This window comes from Platalea leucorodia, assembly GCF_965183815.1.
Source record: "Platalea leucorodia genome assembly, chromosome: Z".
Taxonomy (NCBI): Eukaryota; Metazoa; Chordata; class Aves; order Pelecaniformes; family Threskiornithidae; genus Platalea; species Platalea leucorodia.
In genome coordinates, this window is record NC_138858.1 from 38,012,440 (window position 1) to 38,036,485 (window position 24,046).

Sequence of the window (24,046 nt, forward strand, 5' to 3'; positions counted from 1 at the left end):
AGCAATTCTCCCCCACCTTCTGCCTTCCAGAAAGAGGCATAGGATTTCTCAGGATTTATTCCCTAATCTCTCTCTCTCTTTATATCCAACTGCTTAAACAAGGTCTGGCATTGTACCCGTTGTCCTTCTAGCAGAGATGAGCACCCCTTTAGGCCAATTTACCCCATTGCCTAATCAACCACATAATTTTCAAACTGTGAACTGAATTCCCAGTCTTCCTAGTCCCTTCTAGCCTGTGGTTGAAGCTGGAACTCAGTTGCCATAGACATGTTACGGTGTACCATGTGACCATAAAGCTACCAGACTGGTCTTCCAGCATTTTGCAGTAACAAGTTCATGTTGTATTCCAAACGGCCTTTATTCGTATCAGTAGCAGTATGGCAGGTTTATGGTCGTATAGACTTTGCATAGTAATCACGTACAGATTAGTGTGCTTAAATTATATTAGCAAGACTGATAAAAATTCTGAAAGGGAAATCAGCTAAGTGAAACTTCAACTAAAAAGTCTAAATCAAATCTTAATGCAGGTCCTCCTTACAGACTGCAGAAAACTACTCATAACTCAATTGACGCTGTGCTGTATCTGAGGAAATGAAATTCTGAGTTATGTCACTCCCATTTTTTTATTTTTGACAAATAGGGACACTGATAAGATTTCTTTTCAAAATAACTTCTTTCTTTTAGTTACTACGTTCTGAAAATGAAGCACCTCAGGGCTGTGGAAGCTATGCTTTTTTATATGGTCTGTATTTTATATATCTTTTTTTCCCCTCCCCTGTGTTTTAGATCAGATGATAAGAAGAGCACCAACTGGAAGCAGTTTCCTAAGAAGCCATGTAAAAGTCTGCTTAGCACCTTAAAGAAACTGCACCCACAGCTGGCAGCAGGTGAAATATATAAAATAAAATGGGAAGGGGTAAGAACAGAAACTGCCTAAAGTGGGGAAAGTAAATATTTAAAGAGAACTACTGAATTTTCTGATACACACCTACAAGTCTTAAATTATAATTGGTATATAAATGCAAGGACTTCCTTCTATTGTATGTGGTGTGAATTACTTGTTTAGACTTTTGTTTTCTTTGCTGTGACTTCTTAAAATTTAAGCTTTTTTTTTTTTTTTTTAGCCTTTACTCATGATTAAATTATATTTAAATAAAGATTCAGGTGAAACACATTTGGATCTTGACCTAAAACAATATTTACAGGTCTGACCAAAAATAATAGAGGAAATAGGGATATGAGTAAAATAATGTTTAATATCTCAGCTATTGTGCATATCCTCTTAAATATCTCAGATAATGAATTTTCTACAAAAATTAATTTGCTACAAAATGTTTTTAAATATTCTACAAAAGTATTTTGTCAAAAGAAAATAAAAATGACCATCTTCAGCCTAATGATGTGGGCAGGTAAGAGCAAAGTTGCAGCTGACCCAACAGTTTTCAGGTATTGCTTCTTTCTGACTGTAGATAGGCTGTTTAAGGTAAGCTGGTTCAGAGTATGTTAGGTTGCATCATTATGGAGAAGGAGACAATGATAGCCTCATAGATATGCAAGATACACAAAATGTGTAAATTACGGAAACAGAAAAGTATATTAAGTAAGAGGTAGGTGTTGTTGCCTCAATTTTCTATATTTTTTTTTTTTTCAGATAGCCTTTAAAATCACAGTAAAATCACAGTAAAATCACAGGATTTATAGTGTTTGTCACTTCTGAATATGGGCAAGTAGAAAAAAGAAAAACCTGTCTTCAGCATCTTCCAAAAGTTACCTGTTTGAATGCACTGAATTTTAATATAGGATTGTATGTGTTGCTCATTGCCAGTTCACAGGAAAACTCAAGAAGGCTCTGCAGTGGAGATGACTCCTATTGAGGCAGATTTCTCCTGGCAGAAGAAGATGATAGAACTCGAGATGGAGATCCAGGAAGCTTTTCTCCGTTTCATGGCATCTATTTTAAAGGGTTACAGAACATTCCTCAAGCCAATCACGCAGGCGCCTTCAAATAAAGCAACTGCTGCTGATTCCTTGTTTGATCATCAAGGTGAGGGTGAGGCAAACCATCTGCTGATAGCATTGGCAGCATTACAACTTTAGGGTTGAGGAGCTGCTTAACTTTAAAAGGTCAAAGTTCCTTTTGGTTGTACAATTCTTGGCAATATTTAAAATTGCAATTGTATAAAGTTAAACTATTCAAAGTTGATTAGAACGTGGATATATGCACATAGAACTGCAATTTTGCAATAGCTCTGGTATTAGAAAAGCTGTCTTTCAGTAGCATTATGCCCTCTCTGCGTGGTATATTCCATAGGGGCAGCTCTTGGGAATGAAAGAGTATTTCTCAATTTGTACAGAGCAAAGATGCCAAAAGCTCAGTAGTGAAGAACAAAGTAATGTTCTTGATATAAATGGGAAGATAATAGAGAACAGGGCAGAGATCAGAAACATAACAAAACAATAGTCAGCAAAGGTTGTCCTATTTTCCTCATCACCTTAACTTTTCAGATCTGTTCGTGAGTTGAATGCTAGATAAAATGTCACAGGTGTTTTGTTTTGTATATGGTGGTGGTGGTGTTTTGGGGTTGGCTTTTTTGGGGGGGGTGATTTTTTTTTTTTTTTAAATTACTGGAAGAGAGATTTGAGAAGAGATTTTTAGTCAAAGGTTTGGAAAGTCTTAATATTTTCAGGCCCATTACCTCTTAGGATAACATAATTTTTATTTTAGTATTGTTTTAACTATTAGATACTTCTGCTTTTGTACAAGGTCAGCATCTCCTTTTTCTTGCACAAAAAGTCAGCAAACACAGTGAGCAGATTACATGGGGGTGATTGCTTGCCAAGTATTGTTATCTATGGTGAAAAATAATTATTAAAAAAATGCTGGTTTTTAATCTTCAGAACGGAAGTAGTGATAAGTAGTTGTTTTTATTGATAAAGTCAATACTTTATGTATTAGCACTTTGACACTTTGTATGTTAATTTCTCATGGAACTCATAACTGGTATTTAGTTGTGTGTTCCTTTTTATAACCAGGATTTTTAAAAAGCAGAGACCGCGCCTATACAAAGTTCTACACACATCTCACCAAAACGCAGATATTCAGCCGCTTTATTGAAGAGTGCAGTTTCGTGAGTGACAAGGATACTGGCTTGGCATTTTTTGATGACTGCATAGAAAAGGTGAAAAACATGTAGCAATACTATTAAATTATATGCTTCTGTTCAGTTTGTGTTATTGTCGTGGTTTTTAGTTGTAAAGGTAGATACCCTCTGCAGCAACTGTTTTGAGGGACTGGAGTTCTTAGTGGTTAGTGCTGAGTCATTTTCTTCCTTCGTCTTCTTGCATGGTCATAACTTCCTTTTTTGATGCAGGAAACTTTCATTAAAGCCCTGTAGGATGCTATAAGATAATGTGAGAAATACCAGTAGCTGACACTTTAGCACAATGCCATCAGTGTCTTCCCTTTAATCACCCTCCCTCTAATGTGGAATTATCTACCACTGGTCATCTGCATTGTTGCTCTTTTTCACACAATTTAAACTTAAAACACAAAAACATGCCTCATGCTCCGCTTGTGGTCAAAACTGATTTATGTAGATAAGATCCCCTTTCGTTACTTGTATTTTATATGAGAAAGATTGCTGTAACCCATTCGTGTTTTTTGAAACAAAGTCTCTTCAGCATGGTTCTGGTCTAGATGGGTTATTGAGTTCATAGCTTCATCTGTAACATGCCAAGTTCACAATATAAAAATTAGGAGCTAGAGAATTATATATATATTTTTAGAGGTGTTTATATATGATTCTTTCTGGACAGAACCTTCATTTTCATACCAAGTTCTTACAGAATGAGTCTTTGATTCAGTATTGAGTCTGATGAAATTAACACTTGTAAACAGACTACCAAATAAATGTTTAGAAGTTTCTTTGCCTTTATTTTTCTTTCTGCTGAGTATGAGGTATGCATCTAGAGTATACTTTGTTTGATATTGTTAATAATTTGATATTACTGCAGGTTCTTAATGTGTTGCATACTTAAATTGTCATATTGAAAATATCTGCAAAACAGCAGTTACTTTCAATTAAACTAAATGAAAGCACTTTCCTTTGATAGATTTAGGATTTTGTATTTCGTAGATGATGTCAACAGATTGAAAGCATGCCGATTACTGCATTTTCTTAATTTCAGCAAAGGAAGTATTTGAAAAAAAGATTAATTGCTTCTACAGTAATAGCAAAATTAAGTGTTTCTTATTTAATATTTCAGTAAATGACACAGCTTTAATAGAAGTATTTAGGATTTTTTTTGAGTTGAGAAGTAACTCTAAATTTTTTTTTTTTTTTTTTCCCTAGCTCTTTCCAGATAAAGGAACAGAAAAAGGAGAGAAGGTACTTTGTCCTTCAGAATGTTTAGGGATATCTGTTATATTTTTTCTATATAATCAAATACAGTGTATATTAAATATATTTTTACATATACTAACATAATTTAGGTTAAAAATGACATTTTATCCCAAAGCCAAAATCTGTACTTAGAGTACAAACTCTGTTTTCAGGTTGATGTAGATTCTGTTGAAGATACACGGTTGATTGAGCTTGATGAGTCACAAAAAAGTGAACACACAGTGTTTATAATGCCACCAGAACCTCCCACTGATGATGGACAGGATCGAGTGCCAAAATACAGGTACAAGTTAAACAGCCACATGTGGTGAAACTAGAATGCTTATGATGTTAAGCAGGGCACATGTTCCATCTTAGTGCAAGACTTGCCTTAATATAATGTTCAGCTATAAAAATATACGAACTGCCCGGATTCTGGTAAGTTTCTGAAGCTCTAGAAGTCAGTGTTTTCTGTGTGCATATGTTTGAGGGCATGTAGATTTTGGTTTTAATTTTTCAGTAACTTCTTGCCAACTTCATAGTAATACTTCTCTACATGTATTCGGTGTCTTTCTTCCTGTTTGAGCCATTTATGTGTATCTTGTAGCAACTGCAGTGCACTTTGTTTCACAGTGGGAATGTACCCACAGGGGGTGGGTAATGGATCTGCCCAGTACTATTGATCTGCAGCTGATGAATCAAAAGAACAAAACATCCACTCCACTTTTCAGACTTCTTTCATTCAGTGTTTTTCAGCCCTGTGTAGGAAATGTGGAGTTTCAGACACTATGATTTTTTTCTTCCTGTCTCTCTTGGAGGTCATGAAGGTTCTCTTGCCAACTGTTGTCCTTGTTAATTGTCATCTGCGCTTCCCTGACCTTCGTGGTATGGATGGCAGTCTGGTTCTTGTTCCCATTGTCTGTGGAGATTTAATGTCCAAGGCATGTTCTTGTGATATCTTTGTGAATAAGACTAAAGAGGATCTTGCTATCTTCTTCCCTCCCTCCCCCCCCCCCCCCCCCCCCCGCCCCGCCTCGGTTCTTTATTCTGTTTGTCAGCTCTTTGCATGCAAGTTGTCTTTGTATGGCTTTCTTGCTATCAGCACGTATGTGAAAAGCTTTTCTTTTATTTTCTGGTTTTTTTTGTTGTTGTTTTTTCTTTTAAATCATTTATATAGCTATAAAAACTTCCCACGACTGGATTTCAAGCTCTTTGACAGGCCACAGGAGCTCAAGCTCTCCTTCAGCAGACACCCAGCTGGAAGCAGCATTTCAAATAGTCCAGCACTTATGGCAAAGAGGACAAAACAGGTCAGATGAGTCTTACTGTAATCACTGTGTGAACACTGAAAGATATGAAGTTTTTTTGGTAAAATTGCCACTACCTATTTTTACTGTGAGTTAATGTTGTTAGAGGGTTAGGTCTTTGTAACTATTGAGAATCAACACTTGTGAAAGAAAGAAACAGAAGGCAACAAATAAACAAATTAGCATCTGAGATTACAGTATATTGTAAAACCCATTTTTGAGCTTTAGACTGTAATATAAAACAAAAGGAAATACAAATTAATGCTTGAATGGGGAAGAAAAAAAAAGAGGATTAATTCTGATGCTAGTTTTTGCTTCCAGAGAGCCTTAGTAAGAGAGTGGTAAGAAGGGAGTTGCAGTTGAATGTTTGTCCTTTTTTATTAAATGCTTACTTTTAAGAAGCCAGTATCTGAGTTAGTAATGGCTTCTAGATTCAGGATGTTACATCTTTTGTCTGCTTTTTTGTTTTGTTTCACTCTTACAGGAGATAAAAACAGCCCATAAGTTAGCCAAGAAGTATTACGTAAGCCCCCCACAGTGGGCTAAGTGTCTCTTCAGTCATAGTTACAGCCTATGGTTTATTTGTCTGCCAGCCTACATCAGAGTTGCACATCCCAAGGTCAAAGCACTGCAGCAGGCGTACGATGTTCTAATTCAAATGAGGAAAACTGATGTGGAACCACTAGATGAGGCAAGTGTGAATTAAAAACTGTTACCATAAACATGGAATAGAAGACAAGGTGCAAATATAGTGTGTTTCACAGCCACCACCAGGTTAAGCATACTTACAGTTCGGCCTGTTTTAAAGCCACCTTGAAATGATGTCAAAGAAGTCTGCTCAGCTAAGGCAACTGGAAATTAATTTCCTTTTTCATCACCGGCGTAGTGTCAGCTGGGTCAAGTACTCCAACTTAGTGTTGCTAGTCTTCTCCCAGACTTCTTCAAGAAGGAAGTTCTTGAATATCCCTGTTTTTTAAATGCACTTTCAATTAATGATTTGCACCCTTCCTGAACTGAAGGGATAATGGTTTTGTGTGCAGCATACCATTCTTTCAGTAGTATTCACAGGCACACAGCAGCAAGTTATCCTGCTTTTTGCGTGGGTGTTTCCTTCCCTTCTTTATTTCGCAAACAGAAGAACCAAGTGGAAAAAAATTCAGCATTCTCAAAAATGTGACTGGTGATGTTACTTCAGCTCGTGCGATTTCCTGTTTAATTTTTGCTCCCTCTTCTGGCTGCTGAGTGTTACGTACTGAGTAGCTGCTCTCACATGGCTCTCCCTTTTACATGTGTAAAAGTTGGAAATTAGGGAAGAGCTTAAGCAGTTTCAAAATCCTTGTCATCAGTCCATTTCTGCATTTCTGTATCTTGTCAGGTCTGCTACAGAGTTGTAATGCAGCTCTGTGGACTGTGGGGTCAACCTGTTCAGGCCGTGAGAGTCCTCTTTGAAATGAAAAATGCTGGAATACAGCCAAATGCCATCACCTATGGTTATTACAATAAGGTAAGAGAAGTCTTGATGAGGGATGCTGGACCAATGTCTCTCTTGCTGTTGTCACTCCCTTTGTTCCTGAAGCATGTTTGAAGATTGTTTCTTACAGCTCTTCATTTGGATTTGCTGATTCTGTTGGGCAAGCAGTCGTTTTGGACATGCTTACGGTTCACTGGATCTACGCTGTGTGGTTTTGCACAGTTAAGTTTACATTCCTGTGCTGTTTGGCTAACCAAAACTTCTGTTGAAATACACATTTATAGTGTTTCCATTTGCAAGTTTTGGAACCTGTCTAGTGCTTCCATGTCAAAACCATCTGTTCCTAGTTGTAGCCTTTAAGGTAGCAGGATCCAAGATGAATGAAGTAGCGGTCCCCTCTTTTCCTTGCTTCCAAGTTCCTGTAATAAGCTGATGAAACTTCTTAGTAAAGTAAACTGTGTAAAGTAATAGGAAAAGAGGTGCTACTATGGTCTTTTGTTGCTACTGAAGTATATAAACAAGAGCAAAACCCACCTTATTTGCTTAAAGAAATATTGATCCATTTTTTGTTGTTACTCAGCTATTGTATCCAGAGCTGTGGGATAAAAGGGAACAGCTCATAAAAGGGAACAGCTCATAAAAACTCAGATATTTGTCCTTCTTCACATGGTTGACAGAAAATGCGTTTTTTAAGTATGGAAAGAAAAGCTTCTCACTATACTGTGTCTCTTAGTGTAACTTTCTTACTGTTTTTGTTATCGTAATGTCTCTCTGTAGGCGGTTTTAGAGTCTCCTTGGCCTAGCAGTAACCGCAGTGGCATATTCCTGTGGACGAAGGTACGAAATGTAGTTCGTGGCACAGCACAATTTAGGCAGTGCTTAAAGAAATCAACGCAGAGCCCACGAGTACCTGTGACATCAGGTAATAAGTTAGTTGAAATGGGTTTATTTCTGCTGAACAAGAGCATGACATGCTTTCTGAGGGATTGCAGCTAACTTTGTGGCTTTTACAAGTGGAAAACTTTTCCTTAAGTGTATGAAAATTGATAATTGCCAACTTGATGCTTGAAACAGTCTTAGCATGTCTTCCGCACACTGAAGAATTAATTGTCTGAATTCTGTTGCTAGAATTTCATATTCTTATTTTATATGTGCAAGCAAAAGTATTTGGTGTTGTCTGAAGAGGTTAGATTTGTTTAAAAACCTGAAAAGTTAAATCCTCTCTCACTAACCAGCTCTTGTTCATGTCTTTAGCTCTGCGGAGTACCACGGGTGGAAGTGATGGGGACATGGTGAGCCATGGTAGCGTGCATAGTTCTAATGATGCTAACAGTGGGGAGCACACTCTCTTCGTCAGTGACTTAGTCAGGCTTGATTCCATTGATAATCACTCTAGCACAGGTACTAGATTCTGCTGGGTTTCACTACTAACAGTCCCCCAAAAGGCTAAATTTTCTAGTCTCCTGTTGATTTCCCCTCCACAACCACCACCGTCCCCTCTTGAGGCTGTAGAGAATGAAGCATGGAGTTAAACTATGAAAAGAAAAAGAAATACACTGTTGTTGAATATTACCCCTTTACCACAGATCATGCTGCTTCTTTAGTTCAGAGTGAACCGTAGCAGAAGTACCGTTATGTTAAAATAAATGTGTTGCTGTGGTCTCATGAACCTTGCTTTTTGTGCTAATCTTCAGAAAAGGTATGAAGCCTCTGACATGAGTCCGTTCAATTTTTGCATATTGTTATTTATTCATAGAAATGATAGTCTGTGTGAGTAAAACCTTTCTCTGCATTAAAGGAAAGGAGGGAAAGTTGCTGAGGTGATTAGAAGCTAACACTTCAAAATGTTGCTCCTTGATGGTAATCCAGAAGGTCCTAATTAGCATTCCTGGAATTAGTATGTCATGTTTGGTTATAGTAAACTATGCTTTTAAAGACCATATTCAGGCTTCTTAATAGTTGTTGCTAAACTTGGAAATAAATATAGAAAATATCAGAACCTTGTCGTACAGTCTTTGAGACACTCTGGGAATGAAAAAGCAGGTGATAAGCTGGAGAAAAACTCTGCCTTAAACATGGTGTGCACTCTTCTAGACAAACTGGAGTAAAAAGAGTGTACAGGAAGTTAACCACTTGAGATGACAAGACAAAATTAATGGTTGTTCGTATCTCCTTTAGTACTGATTACATCCTACCTGTGCACAGTCTCAACTAAACTTCCTTTCTTTGTGTACTTCAAAACTTGTACAAATGGTTCTTGCTCACTCTTCATGTTTTTAATATCTTGAGCGCTTCTGTAAAGAGAACTTTGCGTCTGATTCCTGTGCTTCATCTGATATGCCTGCCTAGATTACTGATCTTCCCTTCTCTCTGCTCTCTGTTGCTCTGCTTTTTGCTCTTTGCTGTCTCTCGGGTGCCGCATTTGTCCTTGGCTATCATGGTGTGGGGTGCAGACTTATATGGTGTGAAGCCTTGGATGCACGTGTGCATTATTTCTACCCTTGAATGTTACTTCTGCAGGTAATTCACCCATTTATTGATAGGTGTTTTCTCTTCTGTGCAAAGCAGGGATGGTAACATTATTGAAATGATGATAGAGAGAAAATAAAGACCAAAGAATGTCAGAACTTACTTTTTTCTATAAAAGGTTTTTAATATAGTAGCCAAATGTAATAACTGATGGCTGCTCAAACTTTTAAATTTAAGTCTTTTTTACATATTTGCACTTTGTTGGTAAAATAAACAGCAGTAATACGTATTGTAGATAAATTATGTCTGTCACTCAAGTTTTATGGAGCTTCCTAATACCTTTCACGCTCGGTAACTTACTTACACTTTGATCTTTTAAAATACTGTAATGTATTCTAACAGGTACTCTAACGCATATAAATAATCTTGTTTAACACATTGCTGTGGGTTATGTCCCATATAATATTTTTGTATTTTTGCATATGCAGCAGCACTTCAGGTAAAAATAACAAAGAAAAGAGTGTCTTTCTGGATTGTTTCCTATGGCAGACTTTTTGGACTACTGTAAACTTTTTTTTTTTTCCCCCTTCTTTTTTTTTTCCTTCTTTTCTTCTTTTTGTTACTCTTTTTTTTAATTCTTTTTTTTAAAAATGAGTTACAGCTGTCAAGTTTAACTGGTATCGTGGACGAACAGACTTTTAAAAAATGTTTAGATTTTTACTTTTTTTCTATTACATTTTATACTTTGCACTATAGCACAAAGATGTAGGACAGTTTATGGTACAGTTCTTTTCAGGGATGTATTCATTGTTAGAAGCTTGCTCAGTTGCTGTTGTGCTTGTCTAAATTTCTTTTGTAGATGCATTTGAGAATTTAGCTTGCCCAGCAATGAAATATTTCATGCTAATGAGAAGGGAAAGGAATGAAAGGAGATATAGTGCGTTAAAAGTAGTTAGTCACCATAGTGTTCCTGGGGGAATAACTTGTATTCCGTATAATAATTAGAAAATTAAATTTGGATTTTATAGCCTAATTATCTCTGCTGTCACCATCACCAAATAGATCTGTGCACAGATTAGGCATTTTGGTGATCTTACTATGAACTTTTCTGGTGAAACAAAATGTGAAACAAATTAATTGCAGTTCTTTTATTTTCTTATTGAAAAACAAATTTAGGAAAAAAACCCAAATCTGAGGCATGTGTTTGTATTCCTTCAAACAGGTGGTCAGTCAGACCAGGGCTACGGATCCAAGGATGAACTTTTAAGAGATGATGGGGATAGTCTTCATGCAACTGAAACACAAGTAGACAAAGATATTTCTTCTAAAGCTGAAGACCTAATAGGAGGTTAAGTATGCATGTTTACATTGATGAAGCCTTTTTGTAATAAATCTGCTTCATGTGTTAGACTACCACAAATACTTAATGTATTGAATTCATAATGTTGCCAAGGTCAAAATATGACTGTATGAAATCTGGTGGACTACTTCTGTGCCCTAGACAATACCAGTGGAATACGCACAGGTAGAAATAGCCTTTTATTAGACTAATTTAATATAGATGGAAAAATTGGACAAGTGCTGGGGCACACTGTTTTGTATTCCATTCCTCTCATTTGTGTATTTGAAAACTTGAGCATTTTTTTAGCTGTACCAGTTGACCTAATAAAAGGCACTGCTTTTTCCTACAGACTCTTCCCAGCTGTAGAAAATATGGTCATCTTGTGTCTTGTATCCAGATTTTGTCCTTAGTTTTTCTGTATTTTGTCTTTTCCATTACTGAATCTGTTTCATATCTGTGTTAGGAGATCCTTAATGTGAATTAGGGCTTCTAAAGGTGTCATTAGATAAACAGCCCTGCGTGAAAATCTGAGAACTGCTGTTCCTGCTGTACTTTCGTTAGTTGAAAAATATCAAAGGAAGAAACTGGCATATGCTCTAACCTTGTGAACAGCTAAGCACTCTCTGCATAATACTGCATACTGTCATCTGTCTGGGTATTATTTCCAGGAAATGCTCAGTACCGAGTAGGACTGATCCTTTAGGTTGTAATTACATAAGGGAGCAGTGTTTGAATTTGTATTTTCCATAACAGTGCAAATGAAATTATTTAGTTAAATTAACTAAAGTTCACATTATCTTTCTTGTAGAGGTTTGTACTGAGAAATCTGATGAAAAGCAACAGCTGAATATGGAAACTCATAGTCTAACAGACCCACCTGCTTGGGGTAACAGTATTGTGAAAGTTCCATCTGGCATTTTTGATAGCAGTGGAAGGAAAAGCAGTGGTGGTGAGTCACTGGGTGAAACAGAGCTTGCTAAAGTCCTAATCTTGTTGTGGTATAGTGTCTTGCAATCTTTTTCATGCTATGAAAAGAAAAAAAATTTCTATTCGAGGTGCAGGTATCTCGCACAACATTTGCATTCCACCATTATCCTTTGGAGGTGACTTAAAAGGAACCTGTGGATTCTAAGGTTGAAAATCACTGTTGAGTAGATTGAAATCAAGATTTTCCCTGTCCCGCACTGAGAGTGTTTCAGTAATGTACTAGACCACCAAGAGAAGTAGGGTCTCTACTCTTGATTTTGTCACCTAAACCTCACTGACCTTGGACAAGTCTCTTTATGACTGTGGCTTACATTCCCAATGTATAACCTGGGAACAATGCATGCTGTCTTTGTGCCATACAAAATTTATTTACATACATGGAGCTTTATGATGAGGAAGACTTATAGATATATAAAAGCCACATCTTGGGGCTCATTTTTCTCATTTGTGCCTGTCCTTGACTAAGGCAACATAGTCCAGCTTCAGTGTAGCTTGATAACAAAGAATTGAGTCTCAGGCAAGAAGTTGCCCAGAACCTTTCTGGCAATTGTGAGAGCTGATTACTAGTCAAGAAGCAGCATCAATGTGAGACTCAAACATCCTCCAGCAGTGGATATGGTACATCAGGTCCTCTGTTGGGATCCTAATATAGTAGAATTCCCATACTTATGTAGGTTTTTGCCTAGCTAACACAGCTTTCTACGCAATAAGTATTCCCAGTTCCCCTTAGGAAATGGGAATATTTATAAGATTAGTTTATGTCTTCCACATGCTAAATTTAAGTAGCTTTTTCTAAATATGGCTGTGTCATAAACGAAGTAATGCTTCTGTGTTGTGTGGACACACACAATAATTTGGGGTTTTTTTCAGAATCAGAATGAACTATGGAGTTTGATGTATAGACCTGTGAATATAGCTCTGGAAAAAAATAGAGCAATCTTTACTTATAATCGTACTTTCCTTTAGTTTGTTGATGTAGTACCTACTCTCTGCTGGGTGTTGGCACAGGGAAGGGAGGTAGAAGCCATAAAAGGCTTTGACTTCAAGGAGTCAAAGAGTAGATGACTTTTGATCTGCAGGATGCCTTTGCAGCCATTAAAATAACTTGTTAATACTCGTGTAACTTCTTAATGGATAACGAGATTGTGGTGCTCCCAGTCTTCTCACTAGTAAGGAGATCTCACATGATTTCAGGAAATAAACATTTTTGGTGGCTACGGATACCATATTAATGCCTTTTCTCTTTTAGAAACTGGTTCTAGCCCACTGTTCATAACTCAGGATTCAGTTGAAGATGTAGTCTTTGGTGATGTTTCTCCTAAGAAAACAAGTGAAAAAGGACAGAAGAGGCAGAAACTGTTTTCAGAGAGAAGCTGCAGTTTCAGCAGTGAAAGCAGAGCAGGAATGTTACTGAAAAAAGGCAGCTTGGACTTGCATTCTAAAGAAATAGCAATAATGATGGGAGCAGATGCCAAGATCCTAACAGCAGCTTTATCTGGGGCCAGAACTTCACCTTGTCATGTGAATAAATCCCACAGCTTTGACAGTATCGTTGATCAGCAGGTTTCTGGCATAAGTGGCATGTGGAGTTGTGTGACTGAAAGTGACTGGGAATTGGAGCACAGGTCTTCACCAGTGCTGGAAGAACCTGGGGAAGGGCAAGAGCATCTTGAGAATGGAAGAGATGAAAACATGACCACAGTGGAAGACATGAACCTTGAACAGTCAGCTGAGTCCAAAAACCAGAAAACAGAATCCAAAGATGCCACTACTAAAAGGAATAGCTTTTATGGAGTGGTTAAGCCTATTGAAAGGGAAGATGTTGAAGTAGGCTTGGACCCTTTGTCTTTGCTGGCTACTGATGGCATGCCACCAAGGCATCCAGAACCTGAGGAAAAGTTGGTATCACCAGTTGCAGCACGTAATTTGGCAGATGAAATAGAGAGCTATATGAATCTGAAGAACCCATTGGGTAGTAAGTTTCCCAGCATGGAACTGCACAAGCCAGACAGGGAAGCCGAAGCCTCTGGTACACTTGGTCACTCACAAGAAAGGAGGTCAAGCCTGCCTTTGGATTCCGTCCTGCCACCCCCCAAGTCTTATGAAAATCAGAGAAGTCCTTCTGTGTCCAGATCCAAAACATTCACTGGACGACCAAAGCAACAAACCCATCCACGAGTTCAAAAGGAGCGGTCTTCATCTTTGACAGGACTGGGTCGTTCTTCTCCACATGGCTCATTAGGATCTGTTGTAACAACTTTATCCAGTCTGAAGCTAGACAACATACTGTCTGGACCAAAAATGGATGTTCTGAAATCAGGCATGAAGCAGGCTGCCAATGTGGCGAGTAAGATGTGGGGAGTTGTAACTTCAGCATATAGTTACTCAGATGATGAGGCAAGTGTTTTTCAATATAAAAAATTTGGGGAGACAAAGTTAGAGGGGTAGCTTCTGTGTCCAAAAGATTGCTTCACAAGATGGTGTTTTTTATTAAGTATTCACTTTTATTAGCTCATAAAAATTGTATTTTATGTATGGTGGAGTTTTCCTCTGTCATTAAAAAAACGCTTTTCAGACAAAAGCAAATGAAACAGTCTTGATGCAGTAAACTTAAACTTAATTCATCTATTTATCTTTATATGTAAAGAAACTGCATCAAGAAACCCTGGTAAGAACAAAATTATGTCATCTTAAATGATATCATACTGCCTGTCTTACTTTGAAAAACTACGAAAAGGTTGTGAAAACAAATCACCAACCTAAGAAGTCAGGTTGGTGAGCATTAAAGTTGAAAGTAGTAAAGGGCAGCCCAAGATCTAGTAAATTCACTCATCAGGAATTTGGAAGCTAAATGTTATGGTTCTTGTGTAAGCACACTTGATTGACAGTCTTTTTCAGAGTAAAACATTTCGGAGTGTAATGACACGAATGAAAGAGGAGATGGAGGGATGAATATTGTAACTTCTTCCTTTCCATATACGTCTTGTTATTGTGCCTCCAAATGTAGTTTTCTGTCTTAGAAAGACTTCTGCTTGATCCAGTTAATCCCTTGATCTGGTGTTTGGCTTTAAGGATCTTTCGTCTCCCCTCTTCAGGCTGTTAAGATAGCTTCTTGTTTCCTTTTTCAAATTCTCCCTTCTTTCCCCAACCTCCATAAAAGGTGGGGAAGGGGAAGATAGCTGTCTGGCTTTATTTCTCCGTGAAACAAATTTAAGTGATGTTACTAATAGGGTCCTTTCTATTAAACAAACAAATTTTTTTCTTAATTTTTTTTTTAACCAGATTTTGCCTGTGACAATGAATACTCACTGGTTTGCTTTTTCCTGAATTTTTTTCCTGTGACCTAGGTTTTCCTGTGTCCCTTTCTATTATACTGACCTATTCTGTAGAATTTTGTTTAATGGCACATCATAACCCCCTTAATGTGACTTATTTTAATTTCCTTCAGGATCTTTTGATTCTCTCCTTTTTTATTTCTGCGACTTCCCTTTTTTAATATCCTAATTATTATACTTTGTTGCATGCTGTGTCTTAGTGACTGTGTTATTGCTGCATCATTTCAGCCGGTATGTTTCATTCCTGTCTTCGACTCTGAAAATCTGACTTTAACTCAGACCTTTTTTCTGATAATTCTTCATTTTGTGTAATGTCTGCCAAATCACAATTTCTGCATCATTTTTCCTGTTTCTCCTGTAATGAAGAAGTTTATATCCCTGTTGCTTTGTCACTCAGTTTGCTCCTCAGCTAAGTATTTTCACTGCTAAAGCTTTTCATTTTTCTAATATCCTTCTGGTTTGTCCAGTATCTGCTCTTTTTGGGGTTGCATAGATTTATCTTGCATCTAATAAATTTTTTACATCAGGATTTCATCTTAATCTTCTAGTTTATTTATTTATTTATTAGGATAAAGATGGAAGTCAAATAATGGATATGGAAGTACTCAAAAATGCTTTTTTCCTTATTCTTCTGTTAAAGGAAGAAAACAGTCGACCAGACTTTAACTTCCCTGCTGGCTTTGAAGATAATATTTTAGGAGATAATCTGTCATCAAGAACTGGAGTCCCAGGGCTAATTACGAATGAGCTTGCACAAAGCACTACTAGTCTTGGCAGTAGCAGTAGCAGTGGAGATGCAGGAAGACAGCATTACAGTGCAGGTGAGATTTGTTTGTTTGTTTCCCTCTCATAACTTTTTTATAATACAACAACCAGGGAAAACTATTATGTCAAGTCCTTAAGACAAGTACAAACAAATTTGTACTTCCATTCTATGTTCTTCTCTTGCGGTAGCAAATAGCAAATGCTTCTCTCTTTGTTGAGTGTATAAAAAGTTGATAGAAAATACAGGGATTTAACTGTAAAAATACTTCCTCTGTGTATGTGATAGGAAGATTCCTAATTAGTTATAGCCAGGAACACCAGCTCATTCATGTGTAAAGTCATAATACCTTGGAAGTTCTTGAAATATTAATACAGAAAAGCAGAGCAGTGTTCAGGAGCCCCAAATAGTTGCATAACTAACAGAGGCAGATCTTTTGAGGGGGGCAAAAAACCCCACAAACTGAAAACAAACAAACAAACCAACAAAACCAACCCCACAGCCCCAAGCCCACAAAAAAACAAAGCAACACATAAAAAAAAAAAAAAGCATCAGCTTTACTGTGGAATAGGACGTATTGGATGTATAGCTGATTTACAGTTATGAAGGTAATTGATAAATACATGCCTATTGCTAAATTGTCCTTCACCACCCCCACCCCCACCCCCCAGTTCTAAAACTGGAGGAAGTAAATATAATCATTTTCAGTTCAGATTTGATTCAATTAGATTTGATTCTTATTTTGAGAAGAAGATGTGTTGCTGAACCAGCTGGGGCTTTGGTTTCTCTCTCTTTGCAGTACTTTAATGATGCAAATATCGTAAAGCCATCTGCATCAAGAGAAGAAGAACTATCTTGCAGACTGGACATAAGCTGACCCTGTCTAGCAAAATCTTGATGAGATATCCTCTAGTTCCAGTTAGTTAGGAGGGTTATAAGAAGTGGCAGCCATCAACAGAATATGTAAAATTTGTTCACAAACATAAACTTTATCTGAAGAAGCAGAGAAGCCTTCTTTGTGATGAGGGGACTCTGCTAGTGATTTTTTGAATAGGAAATTTTGACTGGGCTTGTCAGAGGAATTAATGCTGACAGTTTTGCTTCCTAAAACTGATTCCAACCATTTCCTTCTGGTAAATATATCCCAACTTCTTTTTCCCTTTTCCCGGGCAAAGCTCATAACCCTAAAATACAGCCTAACCAAAGAAAGATTATTTGTTTTACTGCAATGTTAGCCAGGGAAAACTTAAGCACAGTAATGGCATATTTGGTATTATGTGTCTTGCCTGGTACTATCCTTCTGTTTGCTATTTACATATGGATGTATCATTCAAGAAATATTTAACAACTTTTTCAAGTATATATATTGAGCAATCTTACGGCTCTTTGCCATTCTTTATTCTTTCTTTGTATTTTCAGATTTTATTCACTGATGCTTTTTTCCTTTTACCAGTCTGTGATACATTGTGTTAAACAAAAATAACTTTGGAATGTTAATCACAAAAATTATATTTATCTATATTGTAATTATAATACCAGTGAAGTTAGAGCTACACATATCTTTGGAGATATTCTGGTACAATTTTCTATCTCGGTCAAAGAGAAATTATTTTCTTTGGGAATGGATTAATTTCGCTTTCCTTGAATACAAGACCCAAATTACTCTTTCTGTACAGGTGAAGTTTCATTCCCAAGAAGTATGAAAGTTCTAGAGTCTGAGAAGTCAGAGCACAGCTCTTCACATAATACTAGTTTATCCAGCATTTTCCAGAACTATGCAATGGAGGTAAGATTAATAAACTCACAGATGAAAGATCTAATTATTCATTATTACTGTATGCATTAATTACCTGTTTAGTTGGATTGTGGATGGATTTTTCAAAACAATTTTTTTGCATGTTTCTACTGAAAAAATGCTTGATACTTTTAGCCCAGGGTGTGACAGTAGTTTTAAAAAAGAAAAGTATGTTAAATGCTTTTATGTATCTCTCATATATAGAGAGAAGAGACAATTGAGGACAGGGTCAAAACTTGAAGTGAGACAGAAATTAGAGAGGAAACAAGATTTTTTTTTTTTTTTTTTTTTTTTTTTTTTCCCTTTCAAGCTTTGGTTTTTTCCCCCCCTTTATGAAAATTGTGTTGTTATTTAATAATTGTGGTGTGTTGACCACAGCCAGCAGCTAAGCTCTCACCTAGGCACTTGCTTACTCCCCCCTCATCAGGATGGGGGAGCAAATCAGAAGGGCAGAAGCAAGGAAAAAAAGCTTGAAGGTCAAAATAAAGACATTTTAATAAATTAATTGGGGGGAAAAAAAAAAGGAGGTGGGGACAACAAAAAACAAGTGATGAAAAGGCAATCAGTCAGCACCTTGACACCCTAAGCAACAGCTACCTTGGAAAAACTCCCCCACACACACCCAGTTTTATCTGAGTGTGGTGTTACATAGTATCTCTTTGGTCAGCTGAGGTCAGCTGTCCTGGCTGTGTCCCTTCCCAACCTCTTGTCCACCCCCAGCCTCCTCACTGGCTTGGGGACAGAATGAGAAAGAAAAGACCACAATGGTGTCTAAGGCACTGTTCAGAAATAGCTAAAACATTGGTGTGTTATCAACACAGAGTTGGTCACCAGTCTAAAACATAGCACTATAAAGATTGCTATGAAGAAAATTAACTCTATCCCAGCCAAACCCAGCACAATGATTTAGTGTGCCTTTCTGTTTCAGTTACAGATGCCTCTCTGTATCAGTTGTAGATGCTTTCAGACTTCAGATACGTAGGCAATGGTCACTGTGTTTGCCTTGGTTGCTTTTCTTTCAGCTGTAGTGATATTTTGCTAGGTCCCATATAATTTTCTTTTATGTTTTGATCTTCTGGAGTATAGGTTTGTCAAACTTCTGCACTGCATTATATAAGGGGCATAGCATAGAAAGAAAAATGTTGCCATTGGGCAAATATCTAAAATACATTAGATCCAAAATATATTATATGCTGTGTTTGGTAGTGGGTTTTTGTTTTTTTTTTCCTGTGAAACAATGAAGTCAGAGGAAGCCTAAAAAATAAGGATTATAGACCATTCTTCAGTTAGTACAGAATTATTTTTTACCATCTTTTCTCCAGTCTTCAATCTGCTTCAGTGATGAGACTTTTATTAGGTAAAAAACAACTTTCTGTTTTTTCCACTTGTATTGGGTTTGCGTGGCAAGGTTTTGGTAGCAGAGAGACTACAGGGGTGCCTTCTGTGAGGAGACGCTTCCCCCGTGTCTGATAGAGCCACTTCCAGCTGACTCCAAGATGGACCTGCCACTGGCCAAAGCTGAGCCATTCACCAATGGTGGTAGTGCCTCTGTGATAATGTATTTAAGAAGAGGGGAAAAAACTTGCTGTGCAACAGTGGCTGGGGAAGAGGAGTGAGAATATATGAGAGAAACAGCCCTGCAGACACCAAGGTCAGTGAAGAACGAGGGGAGGAGGTGCTCCAGGAGCCGGAGCAGAGATTCCCCTGCAGCCCCTGGTAAAGACCATGGTGAAGCAGATTGTTCCCCTGCAGCCCATGGAGGTCCATAGTGGAGGAGATGGATGCTTCTGAAGGAAGCTGTGACCCCATGAAGAGGAGCCTGTGCTGGAGAAGGTTTGCTGGCAGGACTTGTGACCCTGTGGGGGGGACCCATGCTGGAGCAGTCTGTTCCTGAAGGACTGCACCCCGTGGAAAGGACACGTGGAAAGGACACATGCTGGAGCAGTTCATGGAGAACTGCAGCCCGTGGAAAGGACCCACATTCGAGAAGTTCATGGAGGACTGTCTCCTGGGGGTGGGACCCCACACTGAAGCAGGGGAAGAGAGTGAGGAGGAAGGAGTTGGCACAGACAACGGGTGATGAACTGACCGCAACCCCCATTCTGTGTGCCCCTGTGCCGCTCAGGGGGAGGAGGTAGAGAAGTTGAGAGTGAAGTTGAGCCCAGAAAGAAGGCAAGGCTGGGCAGAAGGTGTTTTAAGATCTAGTTTTTATTTCTCATTACCCTACTCTGACTTTTGATTGGCAATAAATTAAGTTAATTTCCCCTAGTTGAGTCTGTTCTGCCTGTGGCAGTAATTGCTGAGTGATCTCCCTGTCCTTATCTTGACCCACAAGCCTTTTGTCCTATTTTTCTCCCCCTGTCCAGTTGAGGAGGCGGAGTGATAGAGCGGCTTGGTGGGCACCTGGCATCCAGCCAAGGTCAAACCACCACACCACTATAAAGGTTTCTTTTGTGTTTGGTTGGTTTGGTTTGGTTTTTTTCCCTTTTTTGGAGAAGTAGACATGCATTTACTTATACAATTCAAAACAATTCATATAAGCTGAAGGCTTCATAGGAGCAAGCAGTTGCAAATGCTAGGTTAGTAGCATTTCAGGATAGTGCTTCTTCCAGGTCTCAAAATACCTAACAAAAATAAATTATTAGTATTTGCATTTCATGGGTAAAAGTTACGTGGACAAGATAACTCTGAGTATGGTGAGTAAGTAGTGATGAACTCATGCCTCCCAACTGGCGTTCTGATACCTGTTAAACTCCTGTGCCTACAAACTCCTGTTAAACTCCTAAGCCTATAAAGCCAATTATAATAGAACCCTGAAACAAGACTGACAATACTCATTCTTTGCTGTTCTAGGTATTGATGTCAAGCTGCTCTCAATGTAGAGCTTGTGGTGCTTTGGTTTATGATGAAGAAATTATGGCTGGATGGACAGCAGATGATTCAAACTTGAACACTACCTGTCCTTTCTGTAAAAGTACCTTCCTGCCTTTGCTTAACGTTGAATTTAAAGACCTACGTGGCTCTGCAAGGTTAGTGGGTTTTATAGATACTCTCTTTCTGCCTTTGCACTTGTCCGTGGTTGTGTTCTTTCACAAAAGGATCTTAGTTATATCTCCCAGTATTTTTGTCTAGATTTTCACAAGAATGTCACTGCGTGTTCAACGGTCATGATTGTACTGAAGGAAATTATAAGTCATGTAAACTATTGAGTTTCATTGTAAAACAGCCAAAAAGCAAAGAACTGGTTGCCTTTTTACCACTTTTTCTTTTCATATTTTCTTTGTAAGCATAACTGTACAGAAGGTATAAATCTGTTTTCATTTTGTTTAGCTTTTAAAACAAAGCTAATGGATCATGAACTTTTTAAAAGCATATGAAACAGTTTTTAAATCTGTCAGCAAAGAAATTCTCCCAAATTAAATTTATTAACAGCTTTTAGTTACAGATGCTCCAGCTTATTGTTTCTCCAGTAGTTTGCCAGTTTAAGCTTCTCCGCTTACTATTTTTACCTCTTTTAATTGCATTGTGAAGTCTGGAACTTATTTTAAGGTAATTTAGAATGGATTCTCACTGTAGTGGTTATTGCTGTGAAACAGAGCTTCCATTAGTGTTCTCTAATGCTGAAACTGAACATCTGTAGAGTGTGTACTTAAAAAACCTTAGCAAAGCAAGACACATGCCTGTTATCTTGTGCCTATAATGGTGTATGGTCTTCTAGTCTGTAATGTCACATTACGATAACAACCATTTTCAGTGATGTGTCAGCTATTGATATATTGTCGCTGATTGGGAACAATGACAAACTAAGGTCACTTGTAATCACTTACGTCCAGCATAGGATTTCTTATTGTGCAATCAAATCTCTGTGTGTGTTTGTTTACTCTGCCTATATAAGTTACAGTGGAGAGAGTAGGATGAAGTTTGTGTCCTGTTGTCAAAGTTTTTAATGTTGTGTTTCCTTATTTTTGCTACCTTTTAAAAGTAAATGTAGCAAATAATGACTTTTTAAATGACTTTATGCTTACATCTTAACCTTTGTATTTCTCTCCCCTCCCATTCATGTTGTAACTTAGCTTTTTCCTGAAGCAAAGTACCTCAGGAGATAGTTTACAGAGTGGTACCCTTCCGTCAACCATGGATCCCCTGGAGCAGAAACTGTTGTCCAGTCCAGCTGTTGCTGACTTGATCAGTTTTTCAGATCACCCACAGTCCAGCCACACCATAGCTGAAGAAACTGGCTCTGCAGCTGAGCAGAGGTAGGTAAAACAGGGTTGTTAGTTCTGTGAGAAATGTATCAACACTACCAGTATTTCTCCACTACTTCTAAACTGAAGGTTGGCTTATGTACCAATTAGGGTGGAGAAGTACAACTAACTTGTCTGTTTCCTCTCATTCTTTTTGCATGTTTTAAGCATGCTTTTATCAAATTGAAGTAAGCTGGTTCCACTAAATGAGTGGGTTTTAGAGATACAACTAGAGAAATAAATCTTCAGGTCCATCTGCTATTGAGTAAAAGGTAAAACTTCTACTCAGTATTGTTGGAACACTCAGCTTTTAAAGACACACAGAAATTTAAGCATTACTTCTCATTTCCTTGTGTTTAGAATTTAACAAGAAGGACACTGCATTATGGGGAAAAAGTAAGTCCATTTGCTGGAACACTCTTTTTTTTTTGAGAGAAAGCTCTCAGAGCACTCAACACTTGTAGTGAGCATGCATTCTAGATAATAATACTGATGTAAAACTGAAACTCAGAAAAACAATATCACTTTTGAAACAGTTTGAGGAAACAAGCATGAAGGAGAGGGTATCGTGTTGGAAGAGAGAAGAACTGAAATAGTGCTGCTATGAATTGTGATCTTTTTGCTGGGATTTGTTGACATTGTGTTGTCATAGGAGGGTTTTTTAATCATTCAGTTTGGAATTCTTGAATATCAATGCCTGTGAGCTAATGAGCTAATGCCTGTGTCAGACTACTAAAATTTAAATCAATGTAGTTAGTCTTGATACTCTAAAAATGAAAGGTGGTATTGCTTACGTTAATCTCTTAAATTTGATGTTACATATTTTTAACTAAAGTCAAACTTCAGAGTGAAGGTCACCTCTAAATTAATCTCTTGCCTCTCTTGGCAGATTATTTGGAATCAGGCACTTCCTGTTAGACTTAATGTTTTTTCTTCTATATTGGAGTTGAACTGTTTTTATCCATTGTTTCCGTTATAAGGGGCACAAAATGAATATTCCCAGATCTGCAAGTGGCTTGATTGCATGCATTAAATTTGACAAGCCTGTAATAGGAGTTTGCTTAAATTATCTTGTTGGATGAGTTTGACACTTAGAATTTTATTTTTTCAGCTATTTTGGCATGCAACTTATAAATTGTTTTCTGTACTATTTTTGCTCTGCTTATGACATTTAGAGAAAGTAAACATAAAGGGAAGAGGAAGTAAAAATTAGCATAGTCAGAATAAGATACTCTTTGTGTGTTGAAAAAACGGTACATTGCTGTTTTTCTAAGCAAGGTAAAGCTGTACCAGAGCAACGGTACCTATACAGAACTGCAATGCTTTCAGATTCATGTCTTTAGGTTATACCTAGCTGCTTTTCTGGAGAGATGCATATACTGTTCTGAGAGGCGTTTTGCTTTGTTTTCCCTAAACTGTGGAGCTAACTGGGCAAATATGATTCATTATTAATAGAGAAACTTGGTTTGGGATACTGACTTGGCAGCCTTTCTCTGCTTCCTTCCTGTTGCCACAGGAATGCTGAATAGTTTCATATTAGCATATTCTCTTCTAAAATCCAAACAGTGATGTGGCAGAAGAACAGAGTACGGATCCCGTAACCATGAAGACATCTACCAATAATCCACCAAAAAGGGGAGTGTCCTTGACTCGGAGCCACAGTGTTGGAGGTCCACTGCAAAACATTGATCTTTCACAGAGACCATCCCATGGCATTTCAACAGTTAGCCTTCCAAATAGTCTGCAAGAAGTTGTGGTAAGTCTAGAAGCTGCATGTTCAATTAACAGCAAAATATTGAATGCAGTGAACTTAATGAATAATGTTCCACTGCTAGCATTCTTGTCCATTTGGAGAATGGGAATGGCCAACCATATTTTCATGTTCTTATGACAAAAAAAAAAAAAAAATCTTGGTTCAGTTAATCTAAAATTGCTCTTTCAGTACATTGTA

General features: G+C 37.7%; 1 protein-coding gene across 4 annotated transcripts in view; it reads left to right on the plus strand.

Annotated features, from left to right (window-relative positions):
• Positions 1-24,046, plus strand: part of DENND4C (DENN domain containing 4C) — a 78,331-nt gene that overhangs the window by 40,912 nt on the left and 13,373 nt on the right. The window contains exons 11-28 of one of the 4 annotated variants that reach the window (XM_082336798.1): positions 787-887; positions 1,826-2,044; positions 3,034-3,179; positions 4,353-4,388; positions 4,556-4,686; positions 5,560-5,692; positions 6,174-6,380; positions 7,065-7,193; positions 7,938-8,082; positions 8,415-8,561; positions 10,852-10,977; positions 11,780-11,920; positions 13,208-14,359; positions 15,938-16,114; positions 17,733-17,842; positions 20,705-20,880; positions 21,925-22,107; positions 23,662-23,851. In XM_082336798.1, coding sequence (XP_082192924.1) covers positions 787-887; positions 1,826-2,044; positions 3,034-3,179; positions 4,353-4,388; positions 4,556-4,686; positions 5,560-5,692; positions 6,174-6,380; positions 7,065-7,193; positions 7,938-8,082; positions 8,415-8,561; positions 10,852-10,977; positions 11,780-11,920; positions 13,208-14,359; positions 15,938-16,114; positions 17,733-17,842; positions 20,705-20,880; positions 21,925-22,107; positions 23,662-23,851 — 3,649 coding nt within the window. Of the gene's footprint in view, positions 1-786; positions 888-1,825; positions 2,045-3,033; positions 3,180-4,352; positions 4,389-4,555; positions 4,687-5,559; positions 5,693-6,173; positions 6,381-7,064; positions 7,194-7,937; positions 8,083-8,414; positions 8,562-10,851; positions 10,978-11,779; positions 11,921-13,207; positions 14,360-15,937; positions 16,115-17,732; positions 17,843-20,704; positions 20,881-21,924; positions 22,108-23,611; positions 23,852-24,046 lie in introns of those variants that run through there. The other 3 variants (XM_082336796.1, XM_082336799.1, XM_082336797.1) reach the window with 3 other exon arrangements.